This window comes from Saccopteryx leptura, chromosome 1 (genome assembly GCF_036850995.1).
Source record: "Saccopteryx leptura isolate mSacLep1 chromosome 1, mSacLep1_pri_phased_curated, whole genome shotgun sequence".
Classification (NCBI taxonomy): domain Eukaryota; kingdom Metazoa; phylum Chordata; class Mammalia; order Chiroptera; family Emballonuridae; genus Saccopteryx; species Saccopteryx leptura.
Window position 1 is genome coordinate 57,932,480 of NC_089503.1, and position 17,265 is coordinate 57,949,744.

At 50.7% G+C, this 17,265-nt stretch overlaps 2 protein-coding genes across 8 annotated transcripts in view; both read right to left on the bottom strand.

Annotated features, from left to right (window-relative positions):
• ARAP1 (ArfGAP with RhoGAP domain, ankyrin repeat and PH domain 1) overlaps nucleotides 1-5,206 on the bottom strand; it is a 73,325-nt gene extending 68,119 nt beyond the window's left edge. For 4 of the 5 annotated variants that reach the window (XM_066367825.1, XM_066367810.1, XM_066367819.1 and 1 more), the window contains exon 1: nucleotides 5,081-5,200. The gene's annotated coding sequence lies outside the window, so the exon portion shown is untranslated. Of the gene's footprint in view, nucleotides 1-5,080 lie in introns of all 5 variants that reach the window. The other variant, XM_066367791.1, reaches the window with a different exon arrangement.
• A 1,168-nt stretch (nucleotides 5,207-6,374) lies between these two features.
• The window catches only part of STARD10 (StAR related lipid transfer domain containing 10), a 33,931-nt gene continuing 23,040 nt past the window's right edge, over nucleotides 6,375-17,265 (bottom strand). For all 3 annotated transcript variants that reach the window (XM_066367864.1, XM_066367856.1, XM_066367848.1), the window contains exons 3-7: nucleotides 11,416-11,563; nucleotides 10,722-10,825; nucleotides 10,157-10,274; nucleotides 8,407-8,459; nucleotides 6,375-8,165 (exon numbers count right to left, since the gene is read on the bottom strand). In XM_066367864.1, coding sequence (XP_066223961.1) covers nucleotides 7,920-8,165; nucleotides 8,407-8,459; nucleotides 10,157-10,274; nucleotides 10,722-10,825; nucleotides 11,416-11,563 — 669 coding nt within the window. In that variant the 3' untranslated portion in view covers nucleotides 6,375-7,919. The remainder of the gene's footprint in view (nucleotides 8,166-8,406; nucleotides 8,460-10,156; nucleotides 10,275-10,721; nucleotides 10,826-11,415; nucleotides 11,564-17,265) is intronic.

The following is a 17,265-nucleotide window of genomic DNA, read 5'->3' on the forward strand; positions in this document are numbered from 1 at the left end:
GAGATTCCAGGTGTGACCTCTGGCTCCCTACCCTGAAAATGGGGACAAGAAATGGCTTTGAGAGGTCCCAATCCTCCTCTCCGTGCCCCACTTTCGCTCACAATCTTGACCCTTACAACGAGGATAATGAGGTAGAAGATTCTGCCACATTCCTCCCTCCTGGGGTAGGGTGGTGGGCTCTCTGACCCCTGAATCCTCCTCTGGAACCCTCTGACCCTGAGCATCACACTTTCTTTTTTTTGGGGGGGGGGGGGAGGCAGGGAAAAAGAGACAGAGAGACAGGAACATTGAGCTGTTCCCGTACGTGCCCTGACCGGGGATAGAACCAGACAACACTCCAAACAACTGAGCTATCTCTTGATCACAGCTGGTCTATGCTCTTGCCCTCTCAGCTCTGGAGCCATTTTTTCCAGGTTTTTCAATTAGTCACTGAAACCCACTGTACCTGATCTCAGGCATCTTGAGAGGAATCAGGTTCCTTGTTTGGTCAGGGAGAAAGACTTGGGCCCTACAACAAGGGGAAGTACAGTGTTTGAAGGAAACTCAGGGTGTCAAGAGTACCAGGAGGCCCTGACCAGGCTTCAGGCAGGGAGGTAGAATGCAGACCTCAGAGCCCCCTGCCTCGGTGCCAGTCCCAGCTCTCCCTTTCCTTGGCTGAAAGAACATAAGCAAGTCATTTAACTTCTACCGACATCGGTTTCCTTATCAGCAAAATGGGGTCTGGGAGAACCACTGCATTCAACAAAGCCAAGCAGACAGGGCAAGAGCAGGAAGCAGACCTCAGAGGTGGTCATCCTAGGGCTGGGCCCATAGGGGCTCAACACTTGACAACAGTCAGCCCAGTCTGCAAGCAGGATGCCCTTGCAGGCACCCTATCCCCACAGCTGGTCACCAGCAATGTCACCTGACCAGGTGGCCCTCCAGTCCCTGCCTGCCACCCAACTGGGAGTTCCTAGGAGAGAACAGGGTTCGGATCTCCTCTGACTGCAGTGTCTCCCTGTGCTCAGGGTTCTCACTATGAAACAACAGAGACTCAGACTTATCGCTCTATTATGGAATGGATAATCTTGGGTAAATCACTTAACCCAGTGGTAGTCAATCTGGTCCCTACCGCCCACTAGTGGGTGTTCCAGCTTTCATGGTGGGCGGTAGCAGAGCAACCAAAGTATAAATAAAAAGATAGATTTAACTATAGTAAGTTGTTTTATAAAGATTTATTCTGCCAAACTTAGCGAAAATCCGACATAAAGTACTTGGTAGGGAATTATTATTAAATGCTTTAATTTGCTGTAACTCTGCTTTATAAATTTTATAAAGTCAAGTTACTTCCCTACTTTATAAATCACCATTACTGTGGAACCGGTGGGCAGTTAGAAAATCTTACTACTAACAGAGATACAAAAGTGGGCAGTAGGTATAAAAAGGTTGACTACCTCTGACTTAACCTCTGGGCCTCCATTTCTTCATCTGTAAAATGAGAATGGTGCCTACCCTACAAGACGACAAGACTACTGTTGAGGATTAAATGAAAGCATTACATAAAATGCTTAGCACAGTGCCTAGTACACAGTAAGCTTCCAAGGAACAGTAGCTATCACTACTATCATTACTACTAACACTTTGGTTATTAAATTGGCAATTCAGCTCCACATCCTTTCCCAGCCACTGTGATTGTTCCAATTGTCCTGATTATAGAACAGACTTCTCCCTCTGAACTATATTCCAAAGGATGAGCCAAAGAGATATTCCAGAAGAAGGGCATGCAGAAGACCAACCATCCCTGACACTTGGGGTCATCTGCCTCTTTGGGCTAGGACTGTCCTCCCCAGATCCCTGGCTGGAATGTACAGGTCTGAGGCCTGACAGGGGTGAGGTTAAATGGACAAGATGTCCTCTCTGATCAGGGCTGGGGCACTCGGAATTCAGCAGCAAGCCCTGAGCTTTATGAGGGTGCACTCATTGTAACCTCCTGCTGTTCAGAGCTTGGAGTGGTGACCCTTAGTTCAGAACCCCTTCCTGAAATATCAGACAGCCCTGCACAGGGCTGTGGAAGGAATGAGTGCAGCCTCAACGAGATCAGAGGAGGGGTGAGAGGCTCCGGCCAAAGGACTGGACTCTGCTCCTGAGGGAAGGCCAGGGCCTGCCCTGCTGCCATGGCCAGCGCGCAGGGGAAAGCCCCTTACTGAGTGGGACCCTGGACTGAGCTCAAGGGGTGAGGTCAGGCAAAGGAAGGGGAAATCAGGCCAAAGAAGCAAACAAAAGCCTGGATCCTGACCCTGCTTCTACCACTTATTTGCTGTAACCTTGGGCAAGTGACATTGCCTTCCTGTGCCTCATTTTCCTTATCTGTAAATTGGAACTTCTAAGGTTGTTTGGAGAATGAAACTGGCTAACATACATAGAAGTGCCTGCAACAGTGCTGTGTACATGTTTGCTGATGTTAACATTTTAGCTGACTTCATTACTGGGCTCTGTGTTTCTTCCCCTTTTACTGGGGTGTGAGCCTTGTCTCTCTGGAATGATGTAAAGTTAATAAATTAACAAATGTGCAGTGTCAAGCACACTGTAGGTACTCAACTCAAGGGTAGCGCCCTTCCCTTCTCTCTCCCTTCCCAGAGAGGGACCAGACTAGGAGTCGAGGTCAGTCCTGACCCCCACAAGGCTCCTTGTGCGATCCTGGTCCAATCTCTGCTTCTTGGCTCAGTCTCTCCATCTGTGAAAAAGGCTTCTGGGCCAAGTGGTCTCTGACTGTCCTGGCTATATCTGCTCCAGCCTACCTTCCATCTCCATTCCCACCTTTCTTCTCCATTTCCAACTCATGTCCTACTGCATCCATCCCTCCTGCTGTAACAAAACCCTTGGAAGCCTAAAGTGGGCTGGAAGTGACAGCTGGTGGGTAAGAGGCACCAGCCCTTGAAGCAGCCCAGGGCCCATCCCAGGCCTCCAAGGGTTAAGAGCCAGAATGTAGGGGGAGTGGGGGGGGGAGAGGCAGGGTCAGGCCTAGAGCCCAGGGCCTGCCTCCCCTCCCCCTACCCTGGGAACAGAAGCTACTTGTTTGGGCATCAGCGGCTGGCTTTGAGCTCCGCCAAAGAGAGAATGGGGTGGGGAGGGGAGAGGGCCCCAGAGAGTAGAGGGGACTCCCTTCTCCTAGCTGATGTCCTAGGCTTCATACTGGGTTAGTCCACCACTAGCTCCTAGGTCTCTCAGAGGCCTCTTACCCCTCTGAACTGACCCCTTCCCCCAGGTTCTGCCTTTTCATTCAAACACTCACTGCTGGGGGCAGGATTTAGACAGGCCCAGCTCTTGCTCCAGACTAGGCTCTTTTTGGAGCATGGGACCAGGGCTTATCACCCCATCTTGCAGATGGGGAAATGGAGGCTCTGAGGAACTGAGCTGAGCACTGAGAAGTGTGGGGATTTGCAGACACATAGGGTTTGATGGCGGCACAGGGACTGACTCAGGTCCCAGACATCCCCTTGGCTCTGCAGTTTCCTTCCCACAGAGCTCCATGAAAGCCTTTGCTAAGCTGAGCCACTACACAGGACTGAAAGGCTAGGCAAGCAATAAGCAGCCCACCTCTGAAGTCCCAAAGGATCTAGGAGATTGTGAGGGGAGAAAAGTTTGGAGGTGTGCAGAGACAAGCAACCTGTATACCAAGGCTTGATATATGGAAAAGCCTGACTGGAGCCTGACAGGTGGGGGTGGGGGAGGCTGAGTCCAAGTGAGGAATGCCCCAGTGAAGCCTGGGGACAATTTGGGCCCCTGGTGGCCTCTGCCAATTTCTACTTCCCAGTTGTCCCGACTCTGCCTGGGACAGTCCCCTCTTGCCCTACTCCAGTGGCAAATGGGAAGGCAGAGTCCCCAAGCCAAGGTCTGACAATCCCAAACCTGCCACAGGACAGGGATATGAGTTTTCTCTACACTACCCACTACCTCTTCATGCCATACTCATCTCCGCTCCATTCCTTATTTTCGCCGTGCAAGATTCTGCCCTTGCACAAGCAATGCCCTCCTTTGGAGGATCCTTATCCTTGTGAATTGCCACGTAACTGCAATTCACAGTGCCATTCCAGGCATCTCCTCCCCGGGCCTCCAAGAGTTCAGTTCCAGTCCCTGATTCCATCTCAGTGACTATCTACACCTGTCTTTGTGACCCTGTTGGTAGCCTACTACCCTGCAAGGAGCTTACTCAGAGGTTTCCCCTAGCCTGGGCACACTCAGCTGAAGACAGCCATCCTGAGTGCCTCTGTCTGGACACCCATGCTCACACAGTCAAACCCTTCCCTGAGTACCTCTACACATCTTGTCTGACCCTGCAGCCCTCCCTGCCCCCCAAGTCTGGGGACTAAAAAAGGCTCCGAAGACGGGAGCTTTGGGGGAGTGGATGAATATGACAGAAGCCATACTGTGATGGCTTTTGACTAAAGTTCCCCAGTAACAAAAACACCCCCTGTGATCTGGTACCAAACACCCACTCCATACCCCCAGGGACATGCTCTCTCTAGTCTCCAAAACCCACTCCAGGCTTGACCCCATTCAGTGTGAACACAAACCTCCTTTTTTTTTCCAGCAACTGGGCCAGGTGCAGACTCTTGGGAGGCCATGCCACCATTTACTGGTGGGGAATTGGGGAGCAGAGACCGGAAGTAATCTTCCCAAGGTCACAACCCAGCTACTGGGCATAGGGTCGTAGCCATGTGCAGAGCTGTAGGGGTCTCCACGGTCAACGAGGTGGGAGCCTGCATCTCACAGACTAGAAAAGCAAGGCGTCCGAAGACGGGATGCCTCCTGATACCGAGAGCCTTCATGCCAAAGGGCTGAGGGTTGGAAGCTCCCTGTCCTGCCCGTTCACACTCCTCCTACGGTCTCTAGCCAGACCGCGCACCCTCAGGAAGCGACTCCCACCCCCCCCACCGGACCGCAGAACACGCAACTGAACCCCGAAGAAACACCCGCGGAAGTAGGCGCCGGGAGCAGAATCGCTTTGCTGCCTCGGCGTTCCCTTCTGCGGAATGGGAAAACTCGGGGCCACACTTGGGGAAGGAGCGTGGAACAGCGAGGCCCCGGCAGCCGCACTGACCTGTTCTGAGCGAAGACTCCACGCAGGGAAGCGCCGCTCAGGCGCCTCCACAGACTCACGCCGCCGCAGCCAACTCGCGGACTCAGACCCGGCGCGCCCACCCGGCCAGGAGCTTCCGCCCGCCCCACGTGACGCCCGGGAGGGGAGGGCGGGGCAGGTGTGGCCACGCCCCTCTAAGGCCCCCAGTCATGGTTTTCGAGTCCGGTTGGCCTTGCAGAGGCCGAAGTGTTTGTCTACCCTACTGCTCTCGCTGCTAGAAGGTCCATTTTGGTCTCCGGAGGCTCAGGTTCTATCCCCACCACCCCAACCCGCTGAGGTCCCTGCCTCTTGCTACTCCTCTTCTGGTAACTGTGCCCCCAGAGGGATGAGCCACACGTCCCCTCCTCCCCCAGGAGCCCAGACCCCCAGGGCCATTAAGAGGATGTGAGAGACAGGACGACCAACGTCTCTGACTTCTTCTATGAAGTTCTTCCCTACCCCATTCTCTGAGGATATCCCACTTCACTCTCTGGGCCCCATCCCTCAGAGGCAGGGTGATGGGGAAGAGTCCTGCCCAGTCACAGCTCCTAACGATCCCTTAAAGATCCCTTGGCTGAAGACTGCAGCCTGAGGTCCTAGCACCCAGGCACCTTTGCTGGCCTAGAGAACCGGAGAATCTCTACCATTCTGCAAGCACACTCAGATGAGGGCTCAGGGTTTAGCAGACATCCATGATTCCTGTGTCCAGGGCGTCTTTGGGGCCAGCCAAGCCAGAGACCATAGTGTGCTTCTATTTCTCCAAATATCCTGCTGAGACATTTGGAAGAACAGCTCTCACCAGAGTTGAGTGTGGGGTTTACTCTGAAATTGGAAGTTGTTAATCTGAGCAGTCATTAATTTGCCAGGCTCAGTGCTGGACTTTATAAAAAGTTTTTTATTTTTATTAGCCCTGGCCAGTTGGCTCAGTGGTAGAGCGTCGGCCTGGCGTGCAGGAATCCCGGATTCAATCCTGGCCAGGGCACACAGGAGAAGCGCCCATCTGCTTCTCTACCCCTCCCCCTCCCCTTCCTCTCTGTCTCTCTCTTCCCCTCCCACAGCCAAGGCTCCATTGGAGCAAAGTTGGCCCGGGCGCTGAGGATGGCTCTATGGCCTCTGCCTCAGGCGCTAGAATGGCTCTAGTTGCAACAGAGCAATGCCCCAGATGGGTAGAGTATCTCCCCCTGGTGGGCATGCCGGGTGGATCCCGGTCAGGCGCATGCGGGAGTCTGTCTGACTGCCTCCCCGTTTCCAACTTCAGAAAAATACAAAAAAAAAAAAAGTTTTTTATTTTTATTGATTTTAGAGTGATAGAAAGGGGGAGGGAGAGAGAGAGGGAGAGAGAAACATTGATTTGTTGTTCTATTTATACATTCATTGGTTGATTTTTGTATGTATCCTGACTGGGGATAGAACCTGCAACCTTGGCATATGGGGAGGACACTAACCAACTGAGCTATCTGGCCAGGGGATAACTCACTCCTTTTATCTCAATCCTCATACCTCTGCTTGAAGGCAAAAATCATCACTGCAGGTTATGGATTAGGAAATGGGATTCCAAAAATTTCCACAACTTGTCCAAAATTATAAAGCCAGTATTGGGCAAACCTGGGATTGGAATCCAAGTCTTGGTGAGTTATAGAATCTCCTGCCTACCCCCCACTGGACTTTTACTCTACTCCTCCAGGAAAGTCTACTGCTATGTCTTTCTGACAAAGCTAAGGCAAGTCACTTCCGGGGAGGAGAGGATAGGGCCAGACTTTGGGGAGCACTTCCTAGCCCCAAATTCATTTCAGGTACAAAACACTGGAGAGGGCAGAGTACAAGAGCCCTTCTCCCAACCTGACAGCAGGGGTGTCCCTCAGGTAGCCAAGGGTACCTTGGGGCCACAGAGGACAGGAGAGGCCCAGGCATCCTTCTAGACCTCAAAGCATTGAGGTAGAACACAGGAACAAGGGGCTGGCATCTGACCACTGTCAAGGGGCTAGGGACCCCATCCTTTCTGTTAACACAGGCTGAAGGTCTTCAAAATGACCTAGGTGGGGCTCATATCACAGGGTCTGGTCCCATCAATGTACTGGAGACTGATGACCCTTACCTCAACTACCTCCTCCAGAACATGCTGCCCCAACCTCAGCTCTGAGGCCCACAGCCCTGTGGCCTGAGACCCAGGGACCTCTCTACCTCCCTTCCCTGATGACTAGAAAATGTCAGGCCCCCAGTTGATAGGTTGGGCCGTATGGGGTTGAAAATCACAAAGCAGAACTGATCTTATGGAGATGAAGGTCACACAGAAGAACTTCACCCTCCAACCCCTGACCTGGGGCCTCTCCCCAGAACTGCTCCTTCTCTTAGAGCAGTGAAAGGTAGTCAGCCTAGAGAAAATGGCAGAATGAACACACAATAAGGACAGATGGATGGATGAAGAGTGAACTAATAAACAGACACAAAAGGAATGGAACACAGCGTAAATGGAAGAGGTACTGACAATCCAACCCCCCAGCTATCCATGGGGAGGCGAGGGGATGCCGAAAGGAGGAATGGTCAGGCGATCAGTGATAAAATTAACAAAATGAACTATAGAACAAAGGGATTGAGGACAGCAGTCATGTCAGGGGTAGGTGGGAAGCAGGGATAGGGATTAGCCGGCTGAGGCTACGGGATTGTTTATTAGGGCTGTGTCCAGCCAGGCTGTAGCGCCAACCTGCGCCTGAGCCCAACGTCCTCAGGAGGCGCAGGGGTTATGGGAGGGGAGAAAGCGCAGGAGGATCCGCCACCCCCAGGCTCTTCCTGTCTTTTCTCAGTCCCTGTTGTAGTTCCACACTCAGGTAAGCGAGGTGTCATCATCGCTGCCCTCGCCACCAGCGCTGCCCATACGCTCCTCCCGACTCTCTGCCACCGCGCTCTCATCAATATTCTCCAGCGAGTCCGCATGCTGCACCGACAGCTCCGACAGCGCCAGGCTTGGCAACGGGCTCTGCTCTGGGTGTAGCCACGGCTTGAAGTGCGGCTGATGCTTCTGCTTCCACTCAGGGTACTTGACGCACGCCTTATACATCTTCTTCATGGCCTGCAGAGCCACAGCACCACCGAGTCAGGGTTGAACAGGAACAGGACTAGGTTCTCGCCACATCCCCTCCCACACCCTCCAGCCACTAAGCCCCTAGATCCCAGCATCTAGAGTTCTTGCCCCAGTTTCATAACTCTGCTCCCAGCCCTAACCTCACCCCTTCACCCCCAGTCGCCATTCCTGACTCAGCCCAGAACTCTCTCCACCAGCCTCCATACCCCAAAGTCCCAAGGCCACTCACCTTGGGAGCCAGGAACTGAGAAGATTTATTCACCACCCACTTGGGTAAGGAGCCTATGAGAGCAGGGGAGGGTAGTGAGGAGAGAAGGGGAGAAGCAACCTCAGGAACCCAGCGCCCTGTCTCTAGCCTGGGGTTTCCAGGGAGGCCACCCTCTTCTCCATGGGGGTGGAGGGTGAGATAAGTCCCACAAGACTTCATCATCCTCACTCGCTCTTTCTACCTCAGACTAAGGTCCTCAGGTTCAACTCTGTCCCGCCCCCTTCTGCTGAGCCCCTAAGGGCTGCAGGAAAGAAAACTGAAGGGTCCTATGTGACCGCACCAAGCTCCTACCTGCTGCTTCCTCTCCACCCTTCTCATACCCAACCCCTCTATGGTGAATGGTCCTGATACTTAGCCCCTCCCCTGCCTGTCCTTCCAAGCCCCCTGCCTCAGGGAGCCTAGCTGCTATATGGGCCTCTTGGCTGAACACTATAGCTGGGCCTGACTTGGAATCCACAGCCCAGCTCTCCACCCTGTCTCATTCCTGAGCGACGGCTCTGCCTCTGAAACCCAGCACACTCATTCAGTGAGATGCTGGGGAGCCCCGGGCCTTGGCCATGGGGCCCTCAGCGGGGTTCAGGGCATACCCAGGCAAATGCACTCAGGTTCATCCATCCTCTAGTCATTCATCTACTCACTCCACATTCACTCAGTGATACACACCCTGGGCCAACCCTGGGGACCCAGAGAGGAATCATTGTCTGCAGGGCCCAACACTGTGCCAAGTACTCTGCTAGAGGGGAACCAGCCCACAGAGCAGGGGCCAGCACCTCCTCTGTGTGACAGGGATAGAGGAGGTGACATGGGAAACAGCCTGGAGGGATGAGGAAGGGGGAGAGGTGTTTCTAGGCTGAGGGATAGGGCTGCCTAGACAGGGAGATGGGAGTGTGTAAAAGGTGTGAGGAAGGACCAGGAAACCTTGGCAGGGGCTCAGACTCCACTCTGAGGGCAATGGAAAGTCACAGAAGAATTTTAAGCAGAAGAGTTATGAGGAAATAAGTGTTTTGGAAAAATTCCTCTGGCAGCTGTGTGGACATACCAGGTGGATAAATATGAAGAGAAATGACAGATTCAGGAGCTCTTTAGGAGGTCCAGTCAATAAGAATTGGTGACTAGGTTTGGGAGCTGAGAATGAGGAGACTCACACGACCCCAGGTTCTTAGCACAGGTGACTAGAGGGGACACTCAGGAAAAGAGGTAAGTTAGAAGGGGAGATGGTGAGTTCAGCATTGGACACAGTGAGTCTCAGGTCCTAGAAGACTTCCTGAGGGACACGTCAAGGAGGCCAGTGGCCACAAGGATCTGGATCTCAGCAGAGAAAGCCATGTAGTCAGGTGGCCACAGAAGCCTTGGGAGTGGCTGAGCCTTCCCAAGGGAAACAGAACTGAGGCCAGGCCTCCAGGATGGGTAGAGGGTGGGAGCCAGCAAGACCTAGAGCAGCCAGTGAGCAGGGAGCACATCAGAGTATAGGGGTCTGGGCACCCAGGAAGACAGCTCTAAGCTTCACTGTGGGACAGTGGCTACCACCTTAGCCCTTGCTTTTCAAACCATTGTAAAATCTCAGACTTTGGTTCAAATGATGTTTTGGATGAATATGCCCCAAAATACAAAACAGCTCCTAACAGAGGCCCTCTGGATCCCAAGTAGATCAAGTCCCATCCCTTGGGATATGGGGAAGTCCCATGGTAGGTTGCCAGGGCCACACCCTCACCTTTGGGGTCCACTTGGGCCAGGTAGGTGATGACGCAGCTCTTGGGCCCCGTGCTCTGGATGAGGTAGCCCGTCTGGATGGACACAGCTCGGACCAAGTCTTTCCGAGGCGGGTATTTCTGGAAGGTACAAGAAGGTAAGACTTGGTGGGGAGGTGTCTTTGTGAGCACATGCACATGTACGCGCGCGCGCACACACACACACACACACACACACATCCTTGCCCAGGCCAGCTGAACCTGCCTGTCCTGCCTGTCCTGGTGAGCAAGACGGCCCAGCCTCAAGGACGGCCAGAGAACCCTGCCTTTGCATCTGGCTCCCCCTTTCCCAGTCGGACCCACCAACAGAATTCAGTCCATCTCCCCCACCTGCCCACAGTGATGGCCCGCATTGCCCTCTCCTCATCTACTTGAGAACTCCAGCATGGAGACGGCAGCCATTATTCTCAATATATAAGAAGGAAACTGAGGGCCTGCCTTGAAGTCACAGGGTTCTCTCCCTAGGCTGGCCCAGCCCTACCTGGCATCTTCCCCTGCCCACCTAGCAGGGAAGGCAGGTTAACTCACGGGATGTTTGACTGAGTAGTTCATAATGATGTAATCAGTGCCCATGGGGAGCCAGGAGCGAAGGGTGATGACATCACGGTTCTTCAGGGGCTTTGGACACCTCCCTGTGGAGGGCAAGGAACAGTTCAGCCAGACCACTGGCCTGCCTGCCTGCCTGCCTGCCAGGGAGAACATGGCAGAGGCCAGAGACACAGGGGTGCCTAGTTAACTGCCAGCTTCCCCTGAACCAAAGAAGTACCCACCACACCAGACCACAGTCCCAGAACTGGAGCTAGGAAAGAGAAAGAGCAGAACCCTCTCCCGTCCTGTCTTCAGCCACCCCTGCTCCTTACAACCTCACAGAGCCTTTACCTTACTGGCCTGGCTGTTTGTATATGTGAGTGTATGGGAAAATAAAGGTATTATTGTGAGGTGTGGACATGAAACTGTGTGACTATGAATATGTGGCACATGGCTGTGGGCTGCATACATGTGCACACACGTTTTTCTATAGAATTTATACACATCGGAGTGCATCTGTTTGTTAGTGTATGTGTGTGTGCATGCCCAGTAGTCTGAGAGTGGACAGGGATATCAGGGAGAGTGGCCCTATGATTCAGCACTCAGGTCTCTGAACAGCCTGGCCATGGGAGCAACCACGGGAGGGAAGGTGGAGGAAGAGGCTCAGCTGGAGGCCTGGTAGAGGCCTGCTCACAAGAATAATAGCCCACGTCAGCATTGACTGTCAAGCGAGCGATGTCGAAAGTCTCAATGACGTTGCTGTCCCACTTCTTTCGGTATTCAATGTCGTGTAAGACATCGTAGAGTGTCTCGGCTGGCACATCACGGCACTCCATCCGGCACTGTAGATAGACACATGGATTGTCAGGGTCACACAGAGCTCAAAGCCCTGGCGCCAGGGGACTGGAGGGCAGAAGGCAAGGGGAGGAGAACAAGGAGGACAGGAAGGAACAGCGACCTTTGAAGCCAACATGGCCTCACCACTTGCCACAAGTCCTGTCCAGCCTTCCCAGAAGCCACCTATGCTAGGAGACAGCAGCCCCTAGCAGAGGGGCTATCTGTCTCCAGAGACTATCTTCCCCATCTTAGTCTCCACTAACCCTCCCACTCGTCCTAGTGTCCTTCTCCAGGAAGCCTTCCTGAATTATCCAGCCAAGCCTTCTGCAATCCCATACACTGAGTCACTATATTTGTGCCCTCTTGGTCCCTTAAACTTCACAGTGGGAGGCTCATAGTTGATTCAGCACAGAGCCTAGTATGGAAACATGTTAAATGAAATGAAAGCATGGATGAACAGCCTGACCAGGTGGTGGCACAGTGGATAGAGCGTTGGACTGGGATACGGAGGACCCAGGTTCGAGACCCCAAGATCGCCAGCTTGAGCGTGGGCTCATCTGGTTTGAGCAAGGCTCACCAGCTTGAGCCCAAGGTCGCTGGCTTGAGCAAGGGGTTACTCGGTCTGCTGAAGGCCCGCGGTCAAGGCGCATATGAGAAAGCAATCAATGAACAACTAAGGTGTCGCAACGAAAAACTGATGATTGATGCTTCTCATCTCTCTCCATTCCTGTCTGTCTGACTCTCTCTCTGTCTCTGTAAAAAAAAGAAAGAAAGAAAGAAAAAGAAAAAAGAAAGCATGGATGAACAAACAAATGCCTAAATGTATGATTTCTTTCTTCCATGGTACTTATCACCTGGCCACTACTGTATAACCACTGCACCACTACATGGTCAGGCAACAGATATCTTTTTTAAAAATTTAACACAATAACTCTGCCAGACAAGTAATCCAAGGAGGAAACTGAGGCTCAGAGAGATTAAGTAAAGGAACTTGCCCAAGGTCACCCAGCTGGTAAGTAGCAGAGATATGGGATTTAACCCAGATCACATGTCTGGAAAGCGAGTAAAAACAGAACCAGGTTTTGCTAGAGTTTTACACAGCAAGATGAAACTCAGTCCATAGCCTTGTTCTGACTTTTTTTCATCTGAGAGCCCAAACCCCAGGATCAAGTTCCCCTCAACAAGTGAACAAGTTTTGCTGCACAGTTTAAAAAGATTTCCCTGCCCTGGAGAGCGTCATCCCAAAGCACAGAGGTCGCCAGTTTGATCCCCAGTCAGGGTACATACATACAGGAACAGATCAATGTTCCTGTCTCTCCCCCCCCTTTCCTCTCTCTAAAATCAATAAGATAAACATTAAAAAATAATAAATAGTGGACAGGGGTGGATAAAAAAGAAAAAAAAAAGAAATAAATGAATAAAAAGCTCTCCCAGAACTGGGTAGTTAATCAGTACCAAGGGAAGCACACACATTGCTTTCTACAATACTACTAAATAGGGGGTATATGCAACCACCTGAGGGTGGGGTCACATTGCCTTCCCCCTAATTGTGGGTTAGGCCTTGACACCACTAACCAAATGAGAGCCCACAGGAAGGACACATCACTACCTATTGGGTATTCTAGGCAACAGTGAACTCATTAAGCCCTAGCTATACACCACTTTTCAGAAAATTCATAGGACAGAGGAACAAACTGTTACCATGCGAATACAACCAGACAAAGCCAGATAATAAGATATTCTGCAGGGTTACTGACCCGGTGTCATAAGAAACTAGGCTAGACTGAGAGATTTATAGGATACAACAACTAGACAGAAAGTGTGGTCCTGGATTGCATACTGGCATGGCTACAATAGCAATAAAGAACAGATTTGGGACACCTGGAGAAATATGAATATGACCTGAGTATTACATGTACCGAAAATTTGCTGAATCAAAATAAATATTGCTGCTCGAAACAAAAAAAGCAGACTACAAAACAGAATGCATGGTATATAATCTCATTGTGGAGATGGGGGAAATAAATGCACAGAAAAAGCTCAGGAGCACAATCACTAAGGTGTTATCAGAGATGATCTCTAAATAATGTGTATGATGATTTTATTTATTTTGTTTGTATTTCTAATTTTCTAAAATATATACTACAACTTCTGTAATAATGAAGAAAATTTAAATAAAAAGTTCCCTCAAATTCCTGGCTGGGGCCCTGGCCAGTTGGCTCGATGGTAGAGCATCGGCCTGGCGTGAGGAAGTCCCGGGTTCGATTCCCGGCCAGGGCACACAGGAGAAGTGCCCATCTGCTTCTCCACCCCTCCCCCTCTCCTTCCTCTCTGTCTCTCTCTTCCCCTCCCGCAGCCAAGGCTCCATTGGAGCAAAAGATGGCCCGGGCGCTGAGGATGGCTCCTTGGCCTCTGCCCCAGGCGCTAGAGTGGCTCTGGTCGCGACAGAGCGACGCCCCTGAGGGGCAGAGCATTGCCCCCTGGTGGGCGTGGCCGTGCATGTGGGAGTCTGACTGCTTCCCCATTTCCAGCTTCAGAAAAATACAAAAAAAAAAAAAAGTCCTGGCTGGATAGCTCAGTTGGTTAGAGCATTGTCCCAAAGCACAGAGGTTGCCAGTTTGATCTCCGGTCAGGGCACATACATGAACAGATCAAAGTTCCTGTCTCTGTCTCTCTCTCTATATATATATATTTATCTCCCTTCCTTCCTCTCTCTCTAAATTCAATAAAATAAACATTAAAATTTAAAAAGTTCCCTCACAGATACTAAGAGGTACACTCACCATATGCCAGGTACTATCCTAAATGCTTTATACTCATTATGGCATTTTATAGTTACAACAACACTCTGAGGTATTAGCTCCATTTTAGAATTAAGAAAACGGCCTGACCAGGCGGTGGCGCAGTGGATAGAGTGTCAGACTGGGATGCAGAGAACCCAGGTTCGAGACCCCGAGCTCGCCAGCTTGAGTGTGGGCTCATCTGGCTTGAGCAAAGCTCACCAGCTTGGACCCAGGTCGCTGGCTTGAGCAAGGAGTTACTCGGTCTGCTGAAGGTCCACGGTCAAGGCACATATGAGAAAGCAATCAATGAACAACTAAGGTGTCCCAACAAAAAACTAATGATTGATGCTTCTCATCTCTCTCTGTTCCTGTCTGTCCCTATCTATCCCTCTCTCTGACTCTCTCTCTGTCTCTGTAAAAAAAAAAAGGAAAAAGAAAAGAAAACCAAAGTTCAGCCTGACCAGGCAGTGGTGGAGTGGACAGAGTGTCAGCCTGGGACACTGAGGACCCAGGTTTGAAACCCAGTGGGCTCCAGCTTGAGTGTGAAATCATAGAAATGACCCCATGGAGGCTGGCTTGAGCAAGGGGTCACTGGCTCAGCTGTAGCCCCCAAGTCAAAGCACATATGAGAAAGCAATCAATGAACAACTAAGGTGATGCAACGAAGAATTGATGCTTCTCATCTCTCTCCCTTCCTGTCTGTCTGTCCCTATCTGTCCCTCTCTCTGTCTCACTGTCTTTCTCTCACACACAAAAAAAAAAGAAAAAGAAAAAGAAAGGAAACTGAAATTCAAGGACAGACTCCAGCCATAAAGACTCATGTGATCCTTAATAGGCCACTCTACCTTTATTGCTTTCCTGCTCCATGAGAAGGTATGACTAGATCCAATCATTTAACAATGATTCCACCCAGTTCCACTCCTATATGGAGCACAAAAGAGCCAGAAATGAATCTGGGACCTATCCTTTGAAGGCGTCCAGTTCAGAGAGGAGACCTACTTGAAAATGAGGAGGTACCCTAAACTACCTAGTAGGGCCACAGAGGAGGCAGCCCTGTGAGGTGGGTGAGGAGTCAGGCTCCGTGGAGAAGCTCAGTCTGGAAGCTTCTCCAAGTGGTCTTGGCAGGAAGAACAGACAAGGAATAGGAGCAGAGGCAGATGAGAGTGTGGCCTGTAGGAAGCTAAATGAGTTCCATTGCTCCCATGGTGTGATGTAGCCCAGTACTCAAAAGGTCCTGGCTCTAGGTCTTCTTGAAAAAACACATAATTCTGAGGCTGGGTCAGAGTAAGTAAGTATAAAATGAGTCTGAAACTTCTCATTGTACAAAAACATAAGAACCCACCCACAGAATTTTAGGGACTCAGCAGCCAGCATGATCAGCTTCCACTGGTGTGGCTGACCAACTCATCAGTGTTTGCCTGAAGCTTTCGCAGTTTTAGCATTGAAAGCCCACATCCTGGGAAACCCCTCAGACCTGGGCAAACTAGGACAGCTGGCTACCTACCATGGGCTAAAGCGGGGACAACCCATGTATTAAAATAAGTGATGACTGTTAACAAATTATATTACACTGATGAAATAGGAAACCAAAGTATATACAGGTATGAATAAATTAATTGAATATTTAATAAGGGTATTTACATAGTTTCAAAGTATCTTCCCATTAAATACTTATTATAAAGGGACAATAGTAACTTCATAGTAGAGAAGCCGGGCAGATTTCACCTTAATCAAGTGATCAAAGTGAACATCATTTGTAATTGGGACAAGTTAAAACTGGGTGCGGCCTCATAAAATGCAATGAAAGAAGACAGGCACCACTTATGTGGTATTTCTTTTTCCTTTTCTTTTTAATTTTTAAAGATTTTATTTATTCATTTTAGAGAGAGAGAGAGATAATGGGGGAGGAGCAGGAAGCATCAACTCCCACATGTGCCTTGACCAGGCAAGCCCAGGGGTTTCAAACCGGCGACCTCAGCTTTCCAGGTTGACACTTGATCCACTGCGTCACCATGGGTCAGGCTTGGATATTTCTGCCAAAGATGAATAACCTAAATCTATATAATAAAAAAAATCAGACTAACCCAAAGTGGGAAACTTTCACAAAACAACTGGCCTTTGAGTGTCAGGGTCATGAAATTCAAGGAAAGACTCAAGAACTCTATCAGACTGAAGATGACTAATAAAACATGAGTAAATGAACAATGTGATGGGAGGGATGTGATGGTGAGGAAGGGCGTGAAGAGACGACAGAGGCCAGATCTGGCCTCATAAGGAGCATCCAGACATGCTGCTCTGCAGCAGCCATGTGAAAGTCCGCGTGCTGCACCAGACATTCAACACACGCTCCCTCTTTATCCAAGATGCACAGCTGGTGTCATGCCTGTGCTGCAAAAGAGAAAACTGAGGCACAGAAGAGCAAGCATCCTGCCTAAATCAGGCAGCCAGAAAGCAGCTGAGCAAGGGTTCAAAACAAAACCAGATCTTTTTCTTTTAGATTCAATTTATTCATTTTTAGAGCGAGAGTAGTACAGAGAAAGAGAGAGAAGGGGGGAGGAGCAGGAAGCATCAACTCCCACATGTGCCTTGACCAGGCAAGCCCAGGGTTTCAAACCAGCAACCTCAGCATTCCAGGTTGATGCTTTATCCACTGTGCCACTGGTCAGGCCAAAACCAGATCTTCTTGTAGGCTTAATCATCAAGGAGGACTCAGTGTGGCTTCTGAAGAAACCAGAGCTTTTCTAAATCCAAGTGGAGAAGTTGGTTTGGCTTTGCACGTCCTCAAATCTATATACTCCTGGACAGTGACTATATAGAGGGGCTCTGACAATAGGATGATACTCTGTACGTTAGCGTCCAACCTGGGAATGCCTCTTTCCCCCAGCCAGCCTCAGTGCCAGAGGGCACAGAGGCATCCACCATCG